The 26423-nt window shown below is 40.0% G+C and overlaps 1 protein-coding gene and 1 pseudogene across 1 annotated transcript in view; both read left to right on the forward strand.

Moving 5' to 3' along the window:
- CRLF3 (cytokine receptor like factor 3) overlaps window positions 1-18476 on the forward strand; it is a 34902-nt gene extending 16426 nt beyond the window's left edge. The window contains exons 5-8 of the mRNA XM_028109011.2: window positions 2016-2238; window positions 2928-3060; window positions 15592-15704; window positions 17009-18476. Of these exons, the coding sequence (XP_027964812.2) occupies window positions 2016-2238; window positions 2928-3060; window positions 15592-15704; window positions 17009-17265 (726 nt within the window). The 3' untranslated portion in view covers window positions 17266-18476. The remainder of the gene's footprint in view (window positions 1-2015; window positions 2239-2927; window positions 3061-15591; window positions 15705-17008) is intronic.
- A 4399-nt stretch (window positions 18477-22875) lies between these two features.
- On the forward strand, window positions 22876-24915 carry LOC114213993 (ubiquitin-conjugating enzyme E2 N pseudogene; annotated as a pseudogene).
- The last annotated feature ends 1508 nt before the right edge of the window (window positions 24916-26423 follow it).

Below are 26423 nucleotides of genomic sequence, written 5' to 3' on the forward strand. Positions count from 1 at the left end.
TTTTTAAGATTGTATTTATTTATTTGAGAGAGAGCATGAGCAGGGGGAGGCGCAGAGGGAGAAAGACAAGCACTCCCCACTGAGCAGAGAGCCCAACACAACTCTTGATCCCAGGACCCTGAGATCATGACCTGAGCCTAAGGCAGACATTTAACCAACTGAGCCACCCAGGTGCCCCTAAATGGATTTCTTTTTAAAGATTTATTTATTTACTTGAGAGAGAGAAGAGGGGAGAGGGGCAGAAGGAGAGGGAGAGAGAAACTCAAGCAGACTCCCTGCCAAGCGTGGAACCCAACATGGGGCTGGATCTCACCACCTTGAGATCAGACCTGAGCTGAAATCGAGAGTCGGAATGGAAGCTTAACCAACTGAGCCACCCAGGTACCCCTTAAGTGGATTTTTTTGCTGAGGCCTTGTTACAGAAGAAAAAAGTAGGGATTTTTTTGTTGGTTCAAAACAAAGACTCTTATTCCATTTTTATTCTTTTCCCTGTCAGTGGCTCTAGAGTTTCCATTTTTTTTTGCTATAAACATTAGTATTCATGTTCCTTGGTGTACATGTGTAAGAATTTTTCCTCAAGTATATACCCAGTAAAATTATAAGGTCCTAGAGTATTGGATCTATACTCTAATAGAAATACCAAATTTTGGGGGCGCCTGGGTGGCTCAGTCGTTAAGCGTCTGCCTTCGGCTCAGGTCATGATCCCAGGGTCCTGGGATCGAGCCCCACATCGGGGTCCCTGCTTGGCGGGAAGCCTGCTTCTCCCTCTCCCACTCCCCCTGCCTGTGTTCCCTCTCTCGCTGTGTCTCTCTCTATCAAATAAATAAATAAAATCTTAAAAAAAAAAATTCTCCACTCTAAAAAAAAGAAATACCAAATTATTTTCAGTGTGATTGTACCAGCGTTTCCTTCTACGAGCAGTGTTCCCGGTACTCTGCATCCTGACCAAAACTTGGTATTGTCACACATTACATTTTTGCCAGTATGGTATCTCATTCTGGTTTCAAATTGCATTGTCTATATTACAAATTTGGTTAAATACTTTTATGTATTTTTGGTTACGTATATTTCTAATTCCATGCTTATTTGTGCCTTTTGTTCATTCTCTTATTGGGTGGTTTCTCCCCTATTAAGTTTTAAAGGAGTCCTTTATATATTCTGGATATTAATTATCTTGGTTTTGTGAATGATGTAGTTGTGGGATTCTTTTTTTTGTTTTTTAAAGATTTTACATATTTATTTGGCAGGGAGAGAGCAAGAGAGGGAACACAAGCAGGGGGGAGTGGGAGAGGGAGAAGCAGGCTTCCCGCTGAGCAGGGAGCCCGATGTGGGGCTCGATCCCAGGACCCTGGGATCGTGACCTGAGCCGAAGGCAGACACTTAACAGCTGAGCCATGCAGGCACCCCAGTTGTGGGATTCTTATCTTTGAATTTCCAATATTTTATCTTTGGCATTATGGTATAGAAAACATGCCATTTCAGAATGCTTGGGTGGCTCAGTCAGTTGAGTGGCCAGCTCTTGATTTTGGCTTAGGTTGTGATCTCAGGGTCCTGGGATCGTGCCCCACATCAGGCTCCACACTCAGCGGGGACTCTTTTTGGGGATTTTCTCTCTGTCCCTCTCCCTCCTCCCCTCCCTGCTTGTGCTCGCTCCTCTCTTTTAGAATGAATAAATAAATCTTTTAAAAAAAAAGAAAGAAAAAGAGAACATGCCATTTCTTCAAAGGAAGCAGAGTTCTGCAAATCAGACTGGGAGGTATATAACACATGGTTCAATAAAGGGCAGTAATGATGACATATTTCCTATGACCTTCCTGAGAGTAGCCCAAATTCAGCACGTGGGCTTCTGTGCTCGGCCCCAGAATTCTTAAGCCATGATGCTGAGAGAAACTGTTCCCTGATTTTTTTTTTTTTAAGATTTTATTTTTTGATAGAGAGCGAAACAGCAAGAGAGCGAACACAAGCAGGGGGAGTTGTTCCCTGATTTTTATCTAACACAAAGCCTTTCTCCTTAGGTGGATGATGACTTTACAGCCCAGGATTACAGGCTCCAGTTCCGCAAATGCACTTCAAATCATTTTGAGGACGTATACGTAGGCTCTGAAACTGAGTTCATAGTGTTGCACATAGACCCCAATGTTGATTATCAGTTCAGAGTCTGCGCCCGAGGAGATGGCCGACAGGAGTGGAGTCCTTGGAGCGTCCCCCAAATGGGTCACTCCACGTTGGTGCCTCATGGTATGCTGTTGCCTTCTCACTCCCGAAGCATAACGATGTCTCAGGACGCTGGTGCCTGTGCTCAAGATCACACACTGACAGCCAGGTTTTCTGTCGGTAAAACCTGCGTTGGTGAGAACAACATGGAACATGTTCTGTTCAAATTACTTTGCGTGAATTTTGAGACATTTTCATCGGTTCTTATCTCGAGTCCAAAAATAGTGCTAGGCTGGGTTATTAGCATCCCCTAAATCCAAAGATTTTAAGTGTTGCGACAAGATACTGATTTTCAAAAAAAAATGGGTACTGATTTTCCAAACCTTCAATTACTTTCTGGATGGAGGTCTTATGATTTGAAATTGGTCTGTCCTATATTACTATTTTAAAATATTCAGACTCATTTGTTAATTAGTTGTTAATCAGGTTGGAATAAGCTCAATTATGCTTCACCCTGATTTCATTAGATAGGAGATAACACTCATTGATCTTCCGTCTATTCCTGCCAGAATTCTGCAGGAATAGACTAACACATTTTTTGTGATTTTTTAGGATTAACCAGGATACCTGTCACTGAATCTCTTCTTTTATGGGGCTTGTCCGTGACCCCTAAGAGTAGCTGCTTCTGCTTCCAAGTTTTATTTAATGTATCTGTGTTGAAGATATACCTCAAAAGGTTTTAATAATTTTCGGTATCTTTGCTTTCTAAAAAGAGTGGACAGCTGGCTTTGAGGGGTACAGCCTGAGTAGTCGAAGAAATATAGCCCTCCGGAATGATTCTGAATCCTCGGGTGTGCTCTACTCCAGTGCTCCAACTTATTTCTGTGGGCAGACATTGACATTCAGGCAAGTAGATCTTACAGTATGTTTGTCATGCCTTAGGCAGTAAAGTGACGTGCATAGAACATATATGAGCTTTGGATTGAAAGTAGACCTGAGTTTATTTCATCATTTATAAGCGTTACTTTGGGGAGAGGTCCTCATTTCTTTTTGCTTTGGTTTTCTCAGATGTGTTCATAGAGCTAATATGAAAATGAACTGAGATAAAGTATATAAGATGTCTTGCTTATGCCTGATACATAGCACGTACTTATGTTTATGTCTCTTTTCTTCTCGGGAGATAGAGGTAAGTAGACTACCTCTCAAAAGTCAGTCATAAAAAATCAGAGGCCAATAATTTTTTTCCTTTGTGAATCAATATGAGCAGGTGTCTGTGAGAGAGAACCTGTCAGTGTAAACGTACTGAGAATTACATATATAATGTATATAATTCTCTATAAAATATATGTGTACATACATATATATATATGTATGTAATTCTCTGTAAAATAAAACTGAAAGCAAGCTCTCCTACCACCAGTTTTCTATTTCTTTATCCATTTCTTCCTGTATTAGAATAATTTCCTTGTTTTCATGTTCTGAGATGGTCCTATTTCTGAATAGCTCTTCCTAGAAAGCAAAGCCCAGTTTTGTTTTTTTTTCTGTTTTGTTTTGTTTTAAAGATTTTATTTATTTGAGAGAGAGAGAGGAAGAGCACAGAGGGAGAGTGAGAGGGAGAAGCAGACTCCCCACGGAGCAGGGAGCCTGATGTGGGACTCAATCCCAGGACCCCGAGATCATGACCTGAGCTGAAGGCAGACGCTTACCCTACTGAGCCACTCAGGCGCCCACAAAGCCCAGTTTTGATGTGGAAAATCAGGGAAACAAACTCTCCTCTAATTTTCAGGTTTTGAGATCATGAGGTTTTATGGTGAATGCTTGCTCCAAGTTCCTGTTGTTGTTCTCATCTCAGTCCCTTGTCATATGAAGCATGAGAGTAACTGAAAGCTTTATGTAAGCTAACGTGACCGTGTTCTCCACCAGCCAAGTCATTTGAACTGTCAACAATTCTCAGAATGCACTAGTTTACACTTTGTCTCATTTTTGACATCTCCTCTCACCCCTTACGTTATGAAGAATGACTCAATGACCAGAAAAATACCAACAAAGAAAGGGAGAAATAAAGAGTCTAGTTACCTGAAGTCCACTTAGTTATTCCCCAAAGGGGAATTCATGAGTTCTGTATGCTAACAAACGCTTTTTCTGCTTATGTCCTTTGTTTATATACTGTCGTTAGTGAATCTCCTGAGAACAGTGTGCTCCCGTGTAATGATAGGGCTTCCTGAGTTGATATATTCAGGTCAGATATCTCAGACAGTAAGAATAGTAATCATAGTAATAATAATTGCAGTTAATAATTAAATAGCATTTACTATGCAGGAGGTACTGTTTTAAGCACTTATATCAACACATTTGATTCTTACAATAGCCCAATGAAATAGGTGTAATTACCCATTTTAGGGATGAGGATACTGAGGCGCACAGAAGTTAAGTCACTTACCCAAAGTCACATAACTGGTAAATGGCAAAGCTAGTCTGTATCTTTTCATTTTGTCTTCTTCATGGGAGTGTAAATGTGATTCTAGTTAGTGTTGGAATCTACGGTTTCTCTACATCAGTATCCTTAGCTCTTTTCCTTTTCCCTCCTCTATGACCTGCCCCCCCACCGGTGATGGTGACCCGATGCTGTCCTGCTTTTAAATCCTTCCTCTGTGAACATGGGAAGGTCTGATGGATGGCATACTTAGGTTTGTTTTTTTTCTGTTATTCAACAAATATTTAAGACATTGGAAATTACCCAAATTGATGTAAATCCACTTACTATCCGTGGACTGTGGCCTGACATTTAGTAGGCCTCAGTAAACCTTTAGTTCTTCCTCCTCTCCCAGAGATGTCTGGTCGGGCCCCACTTGGCAGGGCGATTAACAGAAACTTCATTCGACTCACTATTATTGTAGCCAGACCTTTGCATTTTTGTCATTTTTCTTTTGAACGTGGAATGAAAATGTCTTCTCTCCCTGTTGGAAGTAATTGCAGGCATCAGCAATGAATTCAGAAGGTTGGGGGGTGGGGGGCGGCCTGTATGGGGGAGGGGGCAGATGGGTCTACTTGAGTAAATGTAAACTTTATTCAGTTTTTGGGGATGTCTGAAGGCCTCACACTTAGAAGGAAGATTATGCTCCTGAAGGCAGTGCCCAGTCTATTCCTGCTGAAGTTGCTGGAATGGGTAGAGCTGTGGAAATCAAGTAACCTGTTACTGGCAGGCTCTGTCAGTCTCTAGAGCCCAGTCTCATTTGGTAGCCAGATCTGTTAAGCAACCCCCTCCTGCTAGGCCTCTCCTTGATTTTCTGTCTGAACATTCCTACTTTCCCTTTCCTTGCTTCCAAGATTTCCTGATTTTACCATTTTTTTTAACCATACTTCTATTTTCTCTTCTCTACCACCTCCTTTCTTTAAAACAGCATCCTTTCAAACAGCCTGCTTTAATCCTCATAGCCTAGGAGGTTATTGTCTTCCTTTTACAGAGGAAGAAAAAGAAGCACAGGGACCATGGGACCTGCCAGTATTCGAATCCTGCCAGCCTAGCTCTGAAAGTCTGTGCTCTTAACCCTGTGCTGCCTGCCTCCCACAGGTCACCCGAGGTGGTAAATCAAAGGCCAACAAGGCTATTTTTTATTAATAAACTTTTTCTTTAAAAGAATATAAAAAATTAATGTTACAGTTAAACAGTTATTGATTGCTGTGTAACAAACCACCCCAAAACTTAGATGTTTAAAACAATAGTCATTTATTTGGCTCGGGAAACTGCAGTTTGGGGTGCCTGGGTGGCTCAGTCATTAAGCGTCTGCCTTCGGCTGAGGGCATGGTCCCAGGGTCCTGGGATCGAGCCCCACATCAGGCTCCCTGCTCTGCGGGAAGCCTGCTTCTCCCTCTCCCACTCCCCCTGCTTGTGTTCCTGCTCTCGCTGTCTCTCTCTCTCTGTCAAATAAATAAATAAATAAATAAAATCTTTAAGGAAAAAAAAAAGAAACTGTCGTTTGCAGAGCTTGGCAAGGACAGCTCATCTCTGCTTCTGTGTTAGTAGCTGGAGTGGATCTACTTTCAAGATGGCCCACTTACATGGCTGGCAAATGGATTCTGGTTCTGGGTGTCTCTCGGTGGAGGCATCTCTATGGGTTGCTTGGGCTTCCTCACAGCGTGGTGGCTGGGTTCCAAAATTGAGCATCCGAAGAGATAGGAAGTGGAAGCTGCAGAAGCTGCCAGTTTTTTAAGGCTTGGGCCTAGAAAATGACATAATATCACTTCTACCACATTCTACCCTTCATTCAGAGCCTAGATCCCAGAGAAAGGACATAGACCCCACTTTTTGATGGCAGAAGTGTCAAAGAATTGGGGGGTTTTATTTTAGAAATGCTATGGTTGATAGCTGTTAGAAAGGGGTCACTTGGTTTAATGCTCACCTTTGTTAAGTGTTAGCATGACCTTTTCTGAATACGTTTAAGCTTGAGGAGATCTTTCTTTTTCTGTACAAGACTGGTCTCTGTCATTACCAGGTATATCTTCAATTCTGTTAGCTCCTCATATTAAAAAAAAATCTTACTAATTAATTATTCCTGGGAAGATTAGGAATAGTGCATAGTCCCTACTAGGATTAAGAAGTTAATTTGTTTTGGGATACCTGTCTTGCTCAGTCAAAGGAGCATGCAATTCTTGATCCCAGGGTCATGAGTTCGAGCCCCACTTTCGGTATAGAGATTACATCAATAAATAAACTTAAAAAAAAAAGTTAACTCAGGGTCTTTGAAATCTTGTTGGTTTCTCCTTACATTAAGACAGAATGCATTGTCCTGGGGAGAATCCAGCTTTGCTGGGTTTTACTTTTTGCCGAAGTGGGCCCCTCTAGAAATAGGATATGTAGTCCTTTAGGTTAGAGTTTGGCTCTTGTGACAGACCTAGGGAATGCCAGACAGAAGAGTTTTCCCCACAGACTCTTGATTATATAGACTTGGGTGAGGTAAGACAGCTGGTTTCCTAAGTAGATCTCCTTTCAGATTCTATACCCTAGCTTTTAGTTGGTCTGTGGATGGAGGGTTCCATGGTATCGTGAAGGTGTATCTGCTTTGAAGTGGTCACATATAACAGTTCTTCCAAATAATCTAAGGAATGTTTCTTAGGCCTTTTTCCCATCCATACTCTATCTGTCTTAAACTACTTTTTTTTAAATGTAAGTACAGATCTGATCAACTCCAGTCTCATTACGCTAATCATTTCATTCAACCTTTACTCCATTCAGATGGTATCTATAGTATTTGTTACTGCCAGGAATGTGAAGTTTAAGAAAAAGAAAAAAAAAAAACAAAAACAGAATTTTTGACTCAATATAGAGTAGGACATTTATAAATTAGTATAAGAAAGATCCAGGGACAGCGCGTGGGTGGCTCAGTGGATTGACTGTAGATTTCAGCTCAGGTCATGATCTCAGGGTCATGAGATGGAGCCCCGAGTCAGGCTCGGAGCTCAGCGTAGAATCTGCTTGTCCCTCTCCCTCTGTTCCTTAGCCCACTCGCCTGTTCTCTCTCTCTCTCACACACAAATAAGTGAATAAATAAAATCGTAAAAAAAAAAGAAACATCCAGATGCTCTGTGATATGGAGGAAGGAAAAGTTACTTCTATTTTATTATTATTTTTAAAAGATTTTATTTGAGAGAGAGAGAGCATGAGAGAGGGGGGTAAAGGGAGAAGTAGGCCCCCTGCTGAGCAGGGAGCCCGATGCGGGGCTTGATCCCAGGACCCTGGGATCATGGCCTGAGCCGAAGGCAGACGCTTAACCAACTGAGCCACCCAGGCATCTCTGAATCTGGATATATTTTAAAGGACGGACTGACAGGATTTACTGGTGGATTTTTTGTGGCGAGTCAAGTATGACTGCAGGGTTTTTGGTGTAAGTAACAGTTGGAACAGAATGGTCATTTACTGAGGTCTGTAAGACTGTAGGAGGAGCATATTTCTGGGTGAATAAGCCGTTTGTTCTTTCACAAATTAAATTTGAGTCCCTTGTTAGACCTACAAATGAAGATGTGGAGTAGACTTGGATACACAAATCTGGAGTTCAGTGGAGAGAGCCAAGCTGGAGATATTAATTTGAGAGTTTTTAGATGGAAACATTTAGATTAAATGAATATCTAGGATTGTGATTTCTGGGTCATACTGTGTTTGTTTATCTGTCTAAGGAACTGTCAAACTGTGTTCCAGAGTGGCTGTGCCATTTTACATTCCCCCCAGCATGTATGAGATTTTCAGCTGTTCTTCATTCCTGCTCACATCTAGTATTGTCAGTTGTTTAGTTTTCGCTTTTTTAAAAATTTATTTTATTTTTAAAAGTAGTCTTTGCACCCAACGTGGGGCTTGAACTCACGACCCTCAGATTAAGAGTCACATGCTCCACCAACGGAGCCAGCCAGGCCCCCTTGTTTTTGCTTTTATTTTTTATTTATTTATTTTTTAAAGATTTTATTTATTTATTTGACAGAGAGAGACACAGTGAGAGAGGGAACACAAGCAGGGGGAGTGGGAGAGGGAGAAGCAGGCTTCCTGCTGAGCAGGGAGCCTGATGCGGGGCTCGATCCCAGGACCCTGGGATCATGACCTGAGCTGAAGGCAGATGCCTAACGACTGATCCACCCAGGCGCCCCTTGTTTTTGCTTTGAATTTCAGCTATTCTATATACGTGTAGTTGTACCTTACCGTGGTTTTAATTTTCTTTTTAATAGCCAAAGATAGTATCTTTTTCTGGGCTCACTTATGGGCCATTTGTATGTCTTCGTTGGTGAAGTGTCTTTTCAAATCTATTGCCTATTTAAAGCAATTTTTTTATTATTGAAATTTAATTAATATAAGTCTGTTGTTAAGTATGTGTTTTGAGGGCGCCTGGGTGGCTCAGATGGTTAAGCGTCTGCCTTCAGCTCAGGTCATGATCCCAGGGTCCTGGGATCAAGTCCCGCATCGGGCTCCCTGCTCCTTGGGAGCCTGCTTCTCCCTCTGCCTCTCTCTCTCTCTCTCTCTCTTTCTCTCTCTGTCTCTCATGAATAAATAAATAAAATCTTTAAAAAAAAAAAAAAAGTATGTGTTTTGAAAGTGTTTTGTTTTTTTACCAGGGCTTGTCTTTTCATTTTCTTAGCAGTGTTTTTTGTAGAGTTGTTAATTTTGATGAAATACAATTTATCCATTCATCCAGTGCTTTTGGTGTTGTATCTAAGAAATCTTTGCCCTAATGCAAGGTCACGAGATTTTTTCCTATGTTTTCTTCTAGATGCTTTATGTTTTTAAATTTTACATTCAGATCTATAAGCCATTTTGAGTTTTTATTTTATTTATTTATTTTTTAAAAGATTTTATTTATTTATTTAACTGACAGAGGGAGACAGACAGCTAGAGAAAGAACACAAGCAGGGGGAGTGGGAGAGGGAGAAGCAGGCTTCCCGCGGAGCAGGGAGCCCAATGTGGGGCTTGATCCCAGGACCCTGGGATCATGACCTGAGCTGAAGGCAGACGCTTAACGACTGAGCCACCCAGGCGCCCCTTGAGTTACTTTTAGTATAACATGTGAAGTATGGGTTAAATAGGGTTTCGTTTAGGATCTGGTCCAATAGGCCTGCACTATTTGTTGAAAAGACTGTCCTCTCTCCATTGAATTGCCTTTTCACCTTTGTCAAAAATCAATTGACCGTATCTGTGGGGATCTGTTTCTGGACTCTATTTCATTGCTCTGTGTGTTTCTCCTTTCCCAGAACTGTAATCTTGACTGTAGCTTTATAGTAAATCTTGATATCAAGTAGTAGGATTCTTCCCACTTACTCTCTTTTTGTTTTAGTTATCCTAGTTCCTCTTTCTTTCTATTTAACTTTAGATTCAGCTTGTCCATTTCTAAGAAAAGTTTTTTTACTGGGATTTTGACTGAGATTGACTTGAAGCTATAGATCAATTTGGGAATAATTGGTATTTTAATATTTTGATTGTTCCAATCTGTGGATGTAGTATATTTCTTAATTTAGTTTTTAAAAAAATGTCTCTCGTCATTGTTTTGTCATTTCTCTTTCTCTTGTCTCATTACACTAGCTAAGAAGTATGATTCTGAATAACAGTGTTGAAAGCTGACATGCTTATTCCACATCTTAGCAGGAAAGCATTCAGTCTTTCACATTAAGTATGATGCTAGCTGTAGGTTTTTTTTGTTTGTTTGTTTTATTTTCTTAAGGGTTTTACTTTTAAGTAATCTCTGCACCCAGTGTGGGCCTTGAACTTATAATCCTGAGATCAAACATCACATTCTCTACTGACTGAGCCAACCAGGCGCCCTAGCTGTAGGTTTTTTGTAGATACCTTCTATCAGGTTAGGAAAGTGCCCTTCTAGGGGCGCTTGGGTGGCTCAGTGGTTCAGCATCTGCCTTCGGCTCAGGTCATGATCCCGGAGTCCCTGGATCAAGCCCCACATCGGGCTCCCTGCTCAACGGGGAGTCTGTTTCTCCCTCTCCCTCTGCTCCTCCCCCGACTTGTGCACTCTCTCACTCTCTCTCTCAAATAAAATTTAAAAAGAAAGAAGGGACGTTCCCTTCTAATTGTGCTTTGCTGAGAGTTTTATCCATAAGTGAATGTTTAATTTTGTCTCATTATTTTTATACATCTGTTAACATAATCATACTGTTTTTCTTCTGTTAATATGGTGAATTACAGTGATAGATTTTTGAACACTGAACCAGCTTTGCATTCCCCAGAGAACCTCCACTTTGTCGTATATTATCTTTATATATATTGCTAAATTTGGTTTTTAATATTTTGTGGGGGATTTTTATATCTCTACATGAGAGAGATATTTATCTTTTTTCTTATGATGTTTTCAGTTTTGGTTTTGACCAGCCTTACAAAGTGAGGCAGGAAATGTTTCTTCCTCTTTTGTTTCCAGAACTGTTGGTGTAAATTTAGTATTATTTCTTCCTTAAATATTTGGTAGAATTCACCAATCAATTTGCCATCCTAGAATTTTCTTTGTTGGAAGATTTCCAATTTCTGTAGTAGATAGAGGACAATTCAAGTTATCAGGTTTGTTTTGAGAGAGGATAACAGCTATTTTAGGATTTGTATAGTAAGCAATATATTTCTGTTTCAGATATATTTCAGAAATCCTCCTTTCCAATGACTTGACAAGGCAGCCCTTCTTTCTCTTATTCCTGACATGTCAAGATGTGCCATGACCTCTTTGTTGATATATGGCTCATTCTCTATTCTCTGGGCTAGTGTTCCTATTAGTGACACACAGACTAACTGGCTGTGTTCCTGGAAGCACTTTGCAGTCTTCCCAGCCGTGTGAGGGTACTGATGTCACTGCATCCTTGTCAGTATTAAGTATTGCTGTTTTTAATCAATATGTAGCTGCTAGGCTAAAATAAAAATTTCATTTTATTTCTTTTTTTTAAAGATTTTATTTATTTATTTGACAGAGAGAGACACAGCAAGAGAGGGAACACAAGCAGGGGGAGTGGGAGAGGGAGAAGCAGGCTTCCCGCCGAGCAGGGAGCCCGATGTAGGGCTCGATCCCAGGACCCTGGGACCATGACCTCAGCCGAAGGCAGGCGCTCAACGACTGAGCCACCCAGGCACCCCTCATTTTATTTCTTATATTTATCATAAAGTTGGACTTTTTCATATATTTATTAGCTAAGCAACTGAATTTTTGGATTTTGCTCCAAGCATTTGTTGCAAAGAAAAACATTAGAGATTGTGTAAGAAAGAGGACGTGTCACTTAAATACAATCAAAGTTAGCTGAAGTGCAGAGTAATGGGGATAACAGATTAGCCCTCTTATTGCCATCGAAATTGCTCCTGTTTTGGGCCATGTTCTCTCTCATAACAGTTTACCTTTGAGAAAAATTATTACCCAGGACGTTCTACTCCTTTACTGTGTGCAGTGGATGTATTTCTAGTAACTTGTCCATAAATTAATTTTTTATTAATTGTATTTCAGTCGTACACGCATTAGAGGAAGTCACTGTACCCTACCATAAATTATTTTGGATAGCATTTTTCTTTTTTATATAGTTTCTTAAAAACTGGTTTTATGTGAGAGAACAACTACAGTAGTGTCTGAGTATATACTGTCCTGACTACTTGTCTTACAACTTAAAAATTCAGTGATTTTAAACCTCCATTCTATTTCTTAGTGAACTATGAAAATAATTCTGTCTCATTTATTAGCGATTTACTTTCCTGGTTCATTCCATGTTCAGAGCAACTTTTGTAAACTTTTTATGTCATGCTTATCTTTATTATATGCTGTTTTGGTGAAAGATGCTTTTAGAAATTATTTTGTAATTTATTCAGATTAGGAGTTTTTTTCTTTTTTCTCGCTGCATTGAGGGCCTTTTCTATTTTACTGCTATTTCTTCATTTATTTGAGAGATAGCAGGGGGAGGGACAGAGGGGAAGGGAGAGGGATAAGCAGACTCCCCACTGAGTGCAGAGCCCAACACGGGGCTTGATCTTATGACCCTGAGCTCATGACCTGAGCTGAAATCAATCAAGAGTCTGACACTTAACCGACTGAACGACCCAGATGCCCCCACTGATAGTCCTATGTGAGTTTCCTTGTACATGATGAGTCACTTTTCTAGTGCTGCTTTAAAAAGTCTCAGTCTTTGAGTTTGGACAATTTGATTATAATGTGTTTCAGTGTGATTTCTTGGGTTTATCCTAGTTGGTGTCCATTAGGCTTTTTGAATCTAGATGTCCATTTCCTGCTCCATATTTGGGAAGTTTTCAGCCATTATTTCCTTAAATGAACATTCTGCCCCTTTCTCTCTTCTCCATAAGTCTCTTAGACTTTCTTCATCTTTTTTCATTCTGTTTTCTTTTGTCCTTGTTGTTGGATAATTTCAAATGACCTCTCTTCTAATTTGATGTTTCTCTCTTCTGCCTGATTGTGTGATGTTGCACTTCTCTTGTGAATTTTTCAGTTATTATTGTATTCTTCAGCTCCAAAACACTGTCTAGGTTTTTTTTTTTCATCTCTTTGTTGGTATTCTCCTTTTACTCATGTCTTATATTTTTGACCTTGTAGAGCATCTTTATGCTTGTTTCAAATTGTTTGTCAGATAATTCATGTCTCCGTTTCATTAGGATAATTTTTAAAAAGATTTATTTATTTGAGAGAGAGAGCGCACGTGAGCTCGAGTTGGGAGAGGGAGGGGGAAGAATCACCAGTAGACTCCGTGGTGAGTGTAGAGCTTGATCTCACAACCCCGAGATAATGACCTGAACTGAAATCAAGAGTTGGACGCTCAACCAACTGAGCCACCCAGGTGCCCCCATTAGGGTAATTTTTCGAAATCTATTTTAGTTTTTTGTTTGTCCCATGTTTTCCTGTTTCTCCAAATGTGTTATAAGTTTGTGTTGGGATCTTTACATATGAGAAAATAGCCACCTCTCCCAGTTTTTATGACCTAGTTTTGTGCAGGAAAAGACCCTCGCAAATGAACTCAGCTAGAGATGCTGTGAACCTCTGAAATCTTTTTTGGGAGGATGAGACTTCCTTGGGCTTGTGTGTGCAATTTCTCAGCTAGAGAGCTTTGTGGGTCTTTCAGGAGGTCCTAATCTCTTGCTCCCTCTGGTGCCTGTTTGTGGCACTGCCTGTTTTCTGATGTTAACGGCAGCAAGCAGCCCTGTTCTCTCTTGTACTCAGTGGCCACCAGGCATCCAGAGTTTGCCAGCTCCCCATCAGTGCCCACATCAAGTGAGACAGGTACCATACCCTTTAGCAGCCCTGTAAAAACCTGGTGCAGAAGCACATTCCGTTCTCTTTTCCTCTGAGAGAGAGAAGCCTCAAGTTATGCACCTGCTCCCAGTCACACCAAGTTGTACTGGCTCTTGGATGCCACCCCTCCCATTTCTTTGGTCTTAGCAGCATTCAGGCAACCATACTATGGTTGTTCTGTCAGTGCTGTAAAGAGGCACAACAGATACCAGTCCTTCAGGCAGCCTTCCAAAGAGTTGGACGTTGGATGCATGCTCCACTCCTCTCTCTTTCCCCGTCCCAAGGGAAGAGTCCAAAGCCAGGGTGTTCTTACCAGGCACTGATCTGTGGAGCTTGGGAGAGGCCCTGACTTGGGGAAGTGAAATTTCTCTTCTCATCCATTTCAGTGCAGCTGTTTTCAGCTTGTACTCCCTGGAGGTATGATAGCTTCTTAACTGGATTCTGGAAACCTCATAAAGGTATTTTGGTCTGTATATCATTGTTAAAGCACTGTTTCTGTGGTAGAAGCAGGACTGGGACTTATGAATCTGCCATCTTGCTGACATCACTCTCCTCTTCCCCGTACATCTTAAGAGCGCTGGTTTAGGGGCGCCTGGGTGGCTCAGCCGGTTAAGCGTCTGTCTGCCTTTGGCTCAGGCCATGATCCCGGGGTCCTGGGATCAAGTCCCGCATCGGGCTTCCTGCTCCTTGGGGAGCCTGCTTCTCCCTCTGCCACTCCCCCTGCTTGTGCTCTCTCTCTCTCTCTGATAAATAAATTAAGAATCTTAAAAAAAAAAATACTGCTGGTTTAGAAGTGAAAGGACTTCAGAAACCCGCCCACATATTTATTTTGATCCTGCCTGTTTGGCACTTTGTAACAAAAGACATTTTGAGGCCAAACCAAGTATAAATACATCTTCCCTTGGTACAGCTACATTCTGTTCCTTGCTAATTTTTCTTTTTCTGTCCTTCAAAGTCTGGATTTCTGGAACGGAGGGAGAGATTCATCTGGTGGTAGAGATATAGGTTGACTTTATATGTAAGTTTCCTATTTCTAGAGTGCATGATGATGTATTTTGAGACTAAAACACAAAAAGAAATGCTTAAACCTTCCACATATGAAGTTCTCCAAGCAAAATATGTTAATAACTATATTATCTATTTTTTTAAAGATTATAATGTCTATTTTTAAAGGCTTTAAATACTTGATAAACAGTAAGCAAACCACTGCATAGACTCTCGCGTTGAAGGTTTAGGTGATGGCAGGAACAATCACGTTTCTTATAATGGCAAGTGTGACAAGTTTTTTCCGTGTCTAGAACCAGAACCTAAAATGGGAATGCATTGTCATAGCTGTAAATAGTTCACATAGAGCCTACAGTCCGAATGCCTGAATTCCTATCATGGGTCGAGCACTCAGCCAGGCAATCAGGGTCAGGTTATTTAGCCTCTTTTTAATCTTTTTTTTTCTCATGTATAAAATGGTTACAGTAATCATAGCACCTACCTTATGGGTTGTTAGGTGAATTCAATGAGATGATTGATATAGATAGATATAAAATTTTTAGTTCAGTGCCTGGAATTTAGGAAGTGCGGAATCATTTTTAGCTATTATTAAGAGCAGTTATGATGAGATTGCTCTTTTTAACCTTAGTAACTGTTAGATATCATGTTAAAAAAAAAAAGATTAAGGACCTTTCTACATCATTTACAGAGTTGAAACTGTGGGACAGCCAGACAGAAGAGACAGTATAGGAGTGTGTGCAGAAAAACAGAATGGATTCGACTCTCTGCAGCGTGATCAAGCAGTGTGCATCAGTACAAATGGTAAGAGATACGTAACTGCTGTTTCTTTGAAATACGTGAATTAGTGTAGTAAGATCCGAATCTGTCCCAACATCACACATTTGTAGCAGGAGATGAGAAAGTTTAAGTCTTTATGACATATCTGTATGGCGACTGTGTACCAGGCATTATTCTATTCCCTTTACAAATAATAAATCATTTAATCCTTTTAGCAGCTTGTTGAGGTGGGAAGTAGTATTAACACCCATTTTATAGATGATGAAAACCGAGCCACAGGGAGGTTGAGTGACTGGCTTAAACTCCCATAGCTTAGAGGTGATTGAGTTGGGATTTGCACCAGGCAGTCTATCCCTGGTTTCCGTGTGCGTAGGTCATCTAAATTCAACATCAGTTGGTGAACCGAGGAGAGTTTACTTAATTTTTTATATTTCCCTAGCATTCTTTGGCCCCTTACTCTACAGTAATCACACTTTTATATATATTTTTAGATTTTATTTTTAATTTTATTTTTTTAAAGATTTTATTTATTTATTTGAGAGAGAGAGAATGAGAAGGGAGGCGGGAGAGGCAGAGGAAGAGGGAGAAGCAGACTCCTTTCTGAGCAGGATCCCGGCATGGGGCTTGATCCCAGGACCCAGAGATTATGACCTAAGCCGAAGGCAGACACTTAATCAACAAAGCCACCCAGGCACCCCTACAGTAATCACACTTTTAAAATCCCCTCTGAATTGGGCGCCTGGGTGGCTCAGTTGGTTAAGCGACTGCCTTCAGCTCAGGTCATGATCCTGGAGTCCCCCGATTGAGTCCCGCATCGGGCTCCCCTGCTCAGCAGGGAGTCTGCTTCTCCCTCTGACCCTCTTCCCTCTCGTGCTCTCTATCTCTCATTCTCTCCCTCTCAAATAAATAAATAAAATCTTTAAAAAAAAAAAAAGATGTGTTAATATGTTGTGGTATGGGTCAAGCAGTAGATAGAACAACATTCTTGTTTATCTCATGTGCAACAATGTTGCTGTTCCACAGGATATAATCTTGTAATGGAGTCAAATTTCTTTTGATGCCATCCCTGTGGGAAACTCAGTCTCCATTCTAAAAGAGTAGAACCCTGGACCAGAACTCTAAAATGTGATTAAAGCTTTAACTTTTTCTCCTGCCTTGGGGCTGGAAGTTAATTAGCATATTGGAATGCATTCTCTTTGACTAGTTGGCATAACATAATGTTTTCTTGATCTGAGTTGGGAAATTACCTGTGTTATCAGTAATCTAGAATCCATTTCAGTTCTTCATTGTTGCTCACATGTGAATGACTCTTTACCTTAACGTTTTAGGTGCAGTTTTTGTAAATGGAAAAGAAATGACTAATCAGTTGCCAGCAGTTACTTCTGGGTCCACTGTCACATTTGACATTGAAGCTGTGACTCTAGGATCCACCAATAATAACGAAGGAGGAAACTTCAAGCTTCGAGTAACTATTAGCTCAAATAACAGAGAAGTGGTTTTTGATTGGTTACTTGAGCAATCTTGTGGTTCTCTTTATTTTGGTTGCTCATTTTTCTATCCTGGATGGAAAGTGTTGGTGTTCTAGATTTTTGGATGATTGGCTTTGGTTTTGCGGGGTTTTAAACGTAGCTGTCCTCAGCTCAGTTTAGTTGTAATTGGTTAAAAAAAACTGTTAGATTCATCTCTCAGTTAAGCCATTGGAAATGGAAATTGTTTACTGGATTTTTGGGAATATTTTAGCAATAAGAGATTTGACTGTTGTGGACAAAACTGTAGTGCAGTCAGTCTTGAAGCGTAGTATTAGTTGAAATATCAGCATCACGATAAAAATGAAATTGGCTTTTAACGTATGAGGAGTTACGGAAAGTCCTGTACCCTTCCACTGTGTACTTCTTGAAAAGTTGATTATTAGAACAGAAAAGCTTAATGGAACATTATCTTATTAAATTTCTGTTTTTTAAGGATCCCAGGCCATGTAAAACTTTAGGATCAAACAGTAGGAATAGACCAGCTGGAAGCCGGAGTTCTGTAACATACATTCAGTTGTGTGCTCTCCACATGCGTGGTGAATATACTCTCCATATTCAGGTATTTGTAAGCAGTATTGAATTTTATCTCATGTTCAGTAATTTTTAAAGTCCCAAAAACGTGATGATATTTGCATTCTTAAAAATTACTGGGCAAATGTCTACACTAGGCAGAGTATTTTCTTTTCTTTTTCTGTGCAGTTCGATTCATGATAGACTAGAGGATTTTTACAGGGTGAAACTACTCGTGAGAGTAGTCTGCGCAGCACTAGCTGTTCACGTATATGTAATACGCACACGTGCATAGCCAGCCTCAGCGACGTGCGTGTTCCTGCTCGCAGGGCATGAGCCTCAGTCCAGCTTAATGTCAGTTTTATAAACGGTCTTTTAGTGGGACCAAACAAATATAAGGTAAATACTTGACCTATTTTTTGAAAAACTTAAATTTGTTTAAGATATTTATTTGAAGGACTGACTTAGTGTTTAAAAATGATTATCTTAACTTGCTATGCCAGCCTACAGATTTTTTTTTTAATGTGAATTTTTTTCCTTCATTTTTAACAGTAGAAATGTGGAAAAGCAAGTTTGATATTTTTCTAAGATAATTTATTTGGGGATCAAGTTCCCTGTTAGACAATCATGACCTTTTCCCCTTGCGTTTTTATGTATAAGTAAGCCGTCTTTCATTTGTCTAGTGATTGTTAAGATGTGCTAGAATGTAGATGCCTCGTCCAGCTGTCTGAAACAAAATAAAAAACTAAAAGTTAAATGTGTGTATTTTTTTCTTCTGTGAGATTTGATGAATCCAATTTTAATTTTTTTTAAACATTTATTTTTTTATTTTTATTTTTTTTTTAAGATCTTATTTATTTATTCATGAGAGACAGAGAGAGTGAGAGAGGCAGAGGGAGAAGCAGGCTCCCAAGGAGCAAGGAACCCGATGCGGGACTCGATCCCAGGACTCTGGGATCATGACCTGAGCCGAAGGCAGACGCTTAACCATCTGAGCCACCCAGGTGCCCCCAATTTTAATTTTTTAAGTAGAGGGAGGAAAGGATTTTCTGTGTCTTTGGTTTGTTTTTGTTTTTCTTTTTTCTTTAAAGATTTTATTCATTTATTTGAGAGAGAACACAGACTGGGGGAGGGGCAGAGGGAGAGGGAGAGGGAGCAGCAGACTCCCCACTGAGCGCAGAACCTGACATGGGGCTCAATCCCAGAACCCTGAGATCGTGACCTTAAGTCAGATGCTTAACCAACGGAGCCACCCAGGCGCCCCTTTGTCTCCAGTCATTTTAATACAAACATCATTGTAACTTGTGACAAGTTACTTATACTTTCTTATATTCCGTGTATGTGATACTGAGCACAGTGCCTGACACATAACACGTGTACGGTAAATGTTGGGGTGAATGAATGTGGTTGGATTATTTTCTCTAGAACATCTTCATCTTGTTCCCTTCATTTGTCAAATATTTATTGAACATCTTTTTTTCTTATCCTCCATAGGAGAGTCACATCTTAAATTTATACCTATAGAATCTGCCTTTTCACAGAAATGACTAAAGCCTACCCTAATTCTAGATCGGCGTGGATTGTAATATTTTGACCTCTGAAGCTAATTTAAATATTGCTTTCTTTTCTTTTTTCTTCTTTTCTTTTTAAAGATTTTATTTTTAAGCAATCTCTACACCCAACATGGGGCTCAGACCCACAACCCCCGAGATCACGAGTCTCATGCTCCACTGACTGAGCCAGCCAGGCACCCCTGCTTTTATTCCCCTTAAACTGTGAATTTAACATTTTGTTCAAACCCAACTCATTCTGTTTAAACAGATAAAGGAGCCCAGTGGGGCGCGTGGGTGGCTCAGTCGTTAAGCATCTGCCTTCGGCTCAGGTCATGATCCCAGGGTCCTGGGATTGAGCCCCACATCGGGCTCCCCAGTCTGCGGGAAGCCTGCTTCTCCCTCTCCCACTCCCCCTGCTTGTGTTCCCTCTCTCGCTGTGTCTCTCTCTGTCAAATAAATAAATAAAATTTAAAAAAAATAAAAATAAAGGAGCCCAGTATTCCAAACCTGTTTGTGTGCTTGGAGGGACGAGAGAGTTTGGGTGATGATAATTATAACAACTATAAGAATTGATATTTATTGAGCCCCTACTGTGTGCTGGGCACCATGCTAAATTTTCAAAATACATTTATTATCTCATTTAATCCACATAATGCTATTTACTATGCTGTTATTACTGTTATTCCACTTTACAGACAAAACCTAGGCTCAAGAGCTGTGAACTAATTTGTCCAAGGTCAGGACTAGTAACTAGTCTAGTCAGGATCCTAGCTCAGACCTGATCCACTCTGGAGCCCCTGCTCGTAACTGTTGTGCTCTCAGGAAGAGTGGACACTAAGGAGAAAGTCTCGGGTAGATAAGAACCAAGGGATCAAGGGTAGCACTGGAGTAGCTGGAGTAGCACTGGAGATCCTGAAGTAGCACTGAGAAAGGAAGGGCTGACCGTCTCTGGCTGAAGATCTCAGGGAGCAAAGTCAATCTTAAAAGGGTAGTGGAGATTTGTGAAGCCCAGAACTGGCATCTGAAGCAAAAGGGAAAACACTTGTAGTCCTGTTGGAGGTAAGAATAGCATGTGTCACGGCCGTGGGACTGGTATGTGAGGCCGCAGTGAAGGGCTGAGGGGTACAGAGAAGTCGCATGTGGTGTGTTTGTTTTGAAACTAACAAACCCATTTCCAGAGAGACTAGGCCATTTTCACATGCCCACCCACCAGCAACATATTCTCTGAAATCCTCCCAGGATTAGTTGTCACTGCTTTTTATTTTAGCCATTCTGATAAATGGGTGGTGATCTCTCAGTGTTTTCAGTCTGCATTCCCCTGATGGCTAATGAGGTCGAGCATCTCCTCACGTGCTTATTTGCCATCTTTAAATTCTCTTTGGTAAAATGTCTCTTACCCATTTTTCTATTTGGATTGCTTATTTACTGTTAAGTTTTAAAAGTTCTTTAGACTTTTAGCTGCCAGTGCCTTGTTGGACGTATGGTCTGCAAATGCCTTGTCTCCAGCTTGTCTTCTCATCCTTGGACCAGGGTCTTTTCCAGAGTAAAAGTTCCTAATGTTGATGAAATTGAGTTTATTAATTTTTCCTTTTATGGATTGTGCTTGTGGTGTCAAGTCAGAGGACTCTTTACCTAGCCCTAAATCCCAAAGAGTCTTTCCTGTGTTTTTTCCTACAAGTTTTATAGCTTCACATATTACATTTAAGTCTGTGATCCATTTTGATTTTATTTTCTTATAAGGTTAAGTTTCATTTGGGAATGTATCTGTTCATACAGATGTTAGGTCACTTCAGTGTAGTTTGTAGCAAAGGCTGTCTTTCCTCCATTGAATTGCTGTCAAAATTTGTTGGACATATTTGTGTGAGTCTATTTCTAGGTTCTCTGTTTGTTCCTTTGATCAGTGAGTCTGTCCCTCTGTCGTACCACAGATTACTGTAGCTATATGAGGTTTTAAAATCCGGTAGGCTGATTTCTCTTTTATTCATCCTCTAAGAAATTGTTTTAGTGGGGCGCCTGGCTGACTCAGTTGATAGAGCATCCAACTCTTGATCTTGGGGTTGTGAGTTTGAGTCTCATGATGAGTGTAGAGATTAAAAACTAATACCTACCTACATACATACATAAATGCATAGTAAAAAAAAAAAAGGTTGTTTTAGCTATTCCGGTTTCTTCACTTTCTCATGTAGATTTTAGAATAATGTTGTTTTTATCTATAAAAAGTCTTTCTGGGATTTCAATAGGAATTGTGTTAAACCTATCAATTTGGGAAGAGTTAACATCCTTACCATGTTGAGTCTTCCAATCCATGAACATAGTGTCTCTCCATCTATTTCGGTCTTTGATTTCTTTTATCTGCATTTTTTTTAAAGATTTTTATTTATTTATTTGACAGAGAGAGACACAGTGAAAGAGGGAACACAAGCAGGGGGAGTGGGAGAGGGAGAAGCAGGCTTCCTGCCAAGCAGGGAGCCCGATGCAGGGCTCGATTCCAGGACCCCAGGATCATGACCTGAGCCGAAAGCAAACGCTTAACAACTGAGCCACCCAGGCGCCCCTTTTATCTACATTTTGTAGTCTCCAGCATACAAGTTCTACAAGTTTTGTTACATTAACACCTAAGTGTTTTGTCTTAGTGATTGTAAATGGTCTTGTATTTTTAATTTTGGTTTCCACATGCTCATTCCTAATCTATAGAATGTCTTTGTATGTTTGTCTTGTATCCTGCTGAATTGATGAACTCTTTTTCCCCCTCAAGATTTCCCATTCAACTCATGGATTTCCTAGAAATGTGTTATTTAGTTTCTGAGTGTTGGGAGATTTTCCTGTTATCTTTCTGTTATTGACTTCTGGTTTGATTATATTGTGTTTGGAGAACAGTCTGTATGATTTCTATTCTTTTACATTTGTTGATTTATATGCCAGGATATGGTCAGTTTTGGTATATGTTCTATGGACACTTAAAAAGACTTGCATTTTCTACTATTAATGGGTAGATTGTTTTGATCTTGTAGAGTTCTGTATCTTTGCTGATTTTCTGTCTAGTTGCTCTATCAGTTCTTGATAGGGGAGTGTCAAAGTCACCAATTGTAATTGTGGATTTGTCTGTTTCTCCTTTTCTATCATTTTTTGACTTACATCCTTTGTAGCTCTTTTGTCTTATGAATACACACTTAGGATTGCTGTATCTTTTTGGTGGATTGACCATTTTATCATAATGTCCCTCTCTGCCTCTGGTAATTTTCTTTCCTCCAAAGTCCACTTCATCTGATATAAATCTAGTCTGTCCTTTCCTCTGATTAATGTTTGCATGATATGTATTTTCCATCCTGTGCTTTCAACTTTTCTATATTAATATATTTGGGGTTAGTTACTTGTAGATAACATATAGCTGAATCATGTTTTTTTTTGTTTTTAATCTACTCTGTCAGTCTCTGAGTTTTGTGTGGTCTATTTAGACCATTTACATTTACTTTTACCATTGATATGTTAAGGCTTAAGGTTGCCATTTTTCTTTTTTGTTTTCTGTTTTCTCTGGTTTTCTTTTTTCTGCATTCTTGTGGGTTGCTTCAACATATTTTAGAATTCCATTTTGATTTATTTATAGTGTTTTTGAGTGTCTCTTTGTGTAGCTTCTTTAGTAATTATTCTAGGTATTAAAAATATACATATAGGACTTCCACTTGTGCGTGAGGCGAGCAGAGCCAGAGTTGAGACCAGAGGCCGAACTCGGGATCTGACAAGATGGCCGGCCTGCCCCACAGGATTATCAAGGAAACCCAGCGTTTGCTGGCAGAACCAGTTCCTGGCATTAAGGCAGAACCAGATAAGAGCAACGCCTGTTATTTTCATGTGGTCAGTGCTGGCCCCCAGAATTCCCCCTTTGAGGGAGGGACTTTTAAGCTTGAACTATTCCTACCAGAAGAATACCCGATGGCAGCCCTTAAAGTATGCTTCATGACCAAAATTTATCATCCTAATGTAGACAAGTTGGGAAGAATATGTTTAGATATTTTGAAAGATAAGTGGTCCCCAGCACTGCAGATCCGCACAGTTCTGCTATCGATCCAGGCTTTATTAAGTGCTCCCAATCCAGATGATCCATTAGCAAATGATGTAGCAGAGCAGTGGAAGACCAACGAAGCCCAAGCCATAGAAACAGCTAGAACATGTGCCATGAATAATATTTAAAATCGATCTGATCATCAAGTGTGCATCACTTCTCCTGTTCTGCCAAGACTTCTTGCTTTTTTGTTTGCATTTAATGGACACAGTCTTAGAAACATTACAGAATAAAAGCCCAGACATCTTCAGTCCTTTGGTAATTAGAAGCACATTAGCAAATCTATGTCTTGTCCTGATTCACTGTTGTAAAGCATGAGCAGAGGCTAGAAGTACCATCTGGATTGTTGTGAAACATTTAAAAGCAGTGGCCCTTCTCTGCTTTTGTTCATTTCCCCCATCATGGTTTGAGTATAAAGCACTGTGAATGAAGGTAGTTGTCAGGGTTAGCTGCAGGGGTGTGAGTGTTTTTCTTTATTACTTTTTTTGAGGGGGAGAGGTAGTTTTATTTTAATTTTATGGGCTCCTTTCCCCCTTTTTATGGTGATCTAATTGCATTAAAAGGAGCTAACCAGTTCTTTAGAATATGCTCTCTAGCCAAGTCTAACTTTATTGAGATGCTGTAGATGGACAAGCTTGATTGTTTGAACCAAAATGGGAACATTAAACAAACATCACAGCCCTCACTAATAACATTGTGACTTTGCTGTCAAGTGTAGAATCCTTCCTTCAAGAAAAAGCTTGTGACCATTTTGTATGGCTTGTCTGGAAACTTCTGTAAATCTTACGTTTTAGTAAAATATTTTTTGTTATTCTAAAAAATATATATATACATATGTATATAACCCACCTATATACATAGAATACACATATATACATTAACGTATATACACACATTTAAGTGTATTATACATATTACATATATATGTTGTGTATGTTTGTACAGATATATATGTGTGTATACCTACATCCACATTAGTATGGTAATGGCTTTTTTAATAATTGCAGAAGTCCTCTGGATTTCTTTGCATTAGTGAAAACAGGTACTAATGTAGGTCTTTCGTAAAGTAAAGTGGTGTAATGTGAACTTTCGGAAAGCAGGGGATATTGTTCACTTTATGCCATTTCAGCTTATGAAAAGTTTCATAGGAACATTCCACTTTCGGATAGCGGAGGATATAATAAATTTATCAGTTAATTGGTGTCATCATTTTATCAGTTCAAGTGAAATAATCCTTATGTCTCTTTATCCTTCCCCATTTACAGCATAATTTTGTTTCTTAAATATTTTCTCTATATACATTTAGAACTATCAGTGTTGCCTTAACCATAAAAAAAATTTCAGAAAACTCAAGAGAAGAAATGCCTATTGTATTTATATTTCTGTGTTATGTTCCCTGTATATTTGTGTTCTTTTTTCCTTCATGATGTTCCAAGTTTCCTTCTGTTACCATTTCCTTTCGGTTTCAAGAACTTCCTTTAGCCATTCTTTTATAATAAGTCTGCTGGTGAAAAATTCTCTTTGATTTCTTCTGTATAAGAATGTTTTGATTTTCCCTTTATTCCTGGAGGATATTTCACTGAGTATAGGATTCAAAATTCTTTGGCGGGGGGGGGCGGGGGGTGGTGGGACTTGAACTCATGACCCTGAGATCCAGACCTGAGCTGATAGCAAGAGTCAGATGCTTAACTGATGGAGCGACCCAGCTGCCCCAACAATTCTTTTCTTTCAATACTTGAAAAATATCATGCCACCCCCCCCATGGCCTCTGATGAAAAATCTACTGTCATTTCATTGTTTTTCCTTGTAAAGTGTCATTTCTCTGTAGTTGCTTTGAATATATATATATTTTTTGTTTTGTTTTTTAAAGATTTTATGTATTTATTTGAGAGAGAGAGAATGAGAGAGAGAAAGCACATGAGATGGGGGGAGGGTCAGAGGGAGAAGCAGACTCCCCGCCGAGCAGGGAGCCTGACGCGGGACTCGATCCCGGGACCCTGAGATCATGACCTGAGCCGGAGGCAGTCGCTTAACCAACTGAGCCACTCAGGAGCCCTCAATATATATGTTTTTGTCTTTAGTGTTTAGAAGTTTAATTATGATGTGTCCTTGCATGGGTTTCTTTGGGGTTATCCTGTTTGGGTCCCTCAGCTTCCTTAATTGTTAGGTTTATGTAACATGCCACCTTTGGAAAGTTTGCAGCCATTATTTGAAGTACTTTTTTCAGCCTTGCCCTCTTTCTCCTTTCCTTCTAGGACTCCGGGGACACAAATTTACATCTTTTGTGTATTCCCACTGCTTCCTGAGGTTTTGTTTGTTTGAAGTTGGTTTTCTGTCTGTCGTTCAGATTAGCTAATTCCTGTCATTTTGCTTCCAGTCTGCCAAGTCTGGCCTCTGTCACGTCCCTTCTGCTGTTGGGCCCATCCACTGAGCTTTTCATTATTTATCTTGGTTATTGTATTTTTCAGTTCTAAAACGTCCATTTGGATGATCTTCATACCTTCTATTTCTGGGCCAGGCTCTTTATATTCTTTGCTGAGGCCATTCATTTTTCATCTGTTTCAAGTGTGTTTGTAAGTGCCTTTTGAAACATTTTATTTATTTATCCATTCATTCATTCGTTCGTTCATTTATTTTTAAGATTTTATTTATTTATTTGATAGAGACATAATGAGAGCAGGAACACAAGCATGGGGAGTCGGGGAGGGAGAAGCGGGCTTCCCGCTGAGCAGGGAGCTTGAGGCGGGGCTCGATCCCAGGACCCTGGGATCATGACCTGAGCTGAAGGCAGATGCCTAATGACTGAGCCACCCAGGAGCCCTTTGTTGAAACATTTTAATCATGGCTTTGGTGATGGGGGGTCTTTTGTGTCCATTCCACTGGGCCAAGGGATGTTCAGATAGCTCATTAAAACATTATTCTGGTTGTTTGGTGAGGGTGTTTCTGGAAAAGATTAGCATCTGAATTGATGGACTGAGGAGAGCAGGTAAGACTCTTCCCAATGTGTTGGGCCTCATCCAATCTGTTGATGGCTTAAATAGAACAAAAAGGCAGAAGAAGGTTGAATTTGCTCTCTATTGAGCAAACATGG

The sequence above is a fragment of the Eumetopias jubatus genome, unplaced genomic scaffold (assembly GCF_037043125.1).
Source record: "Eumetopias jubatus isolate StellerSeaLion01/CBP00866 unplaced genomic scaffold, mEumJub1_p1.0 scaffold_10, whole genome shotgun sequence".
Lineage (NCBI taxonomy): Eukaryota > Metazoa > Chordata > Mammalia > Carnivora > Otariidae > Eumetopias > Eumetopias jubatus.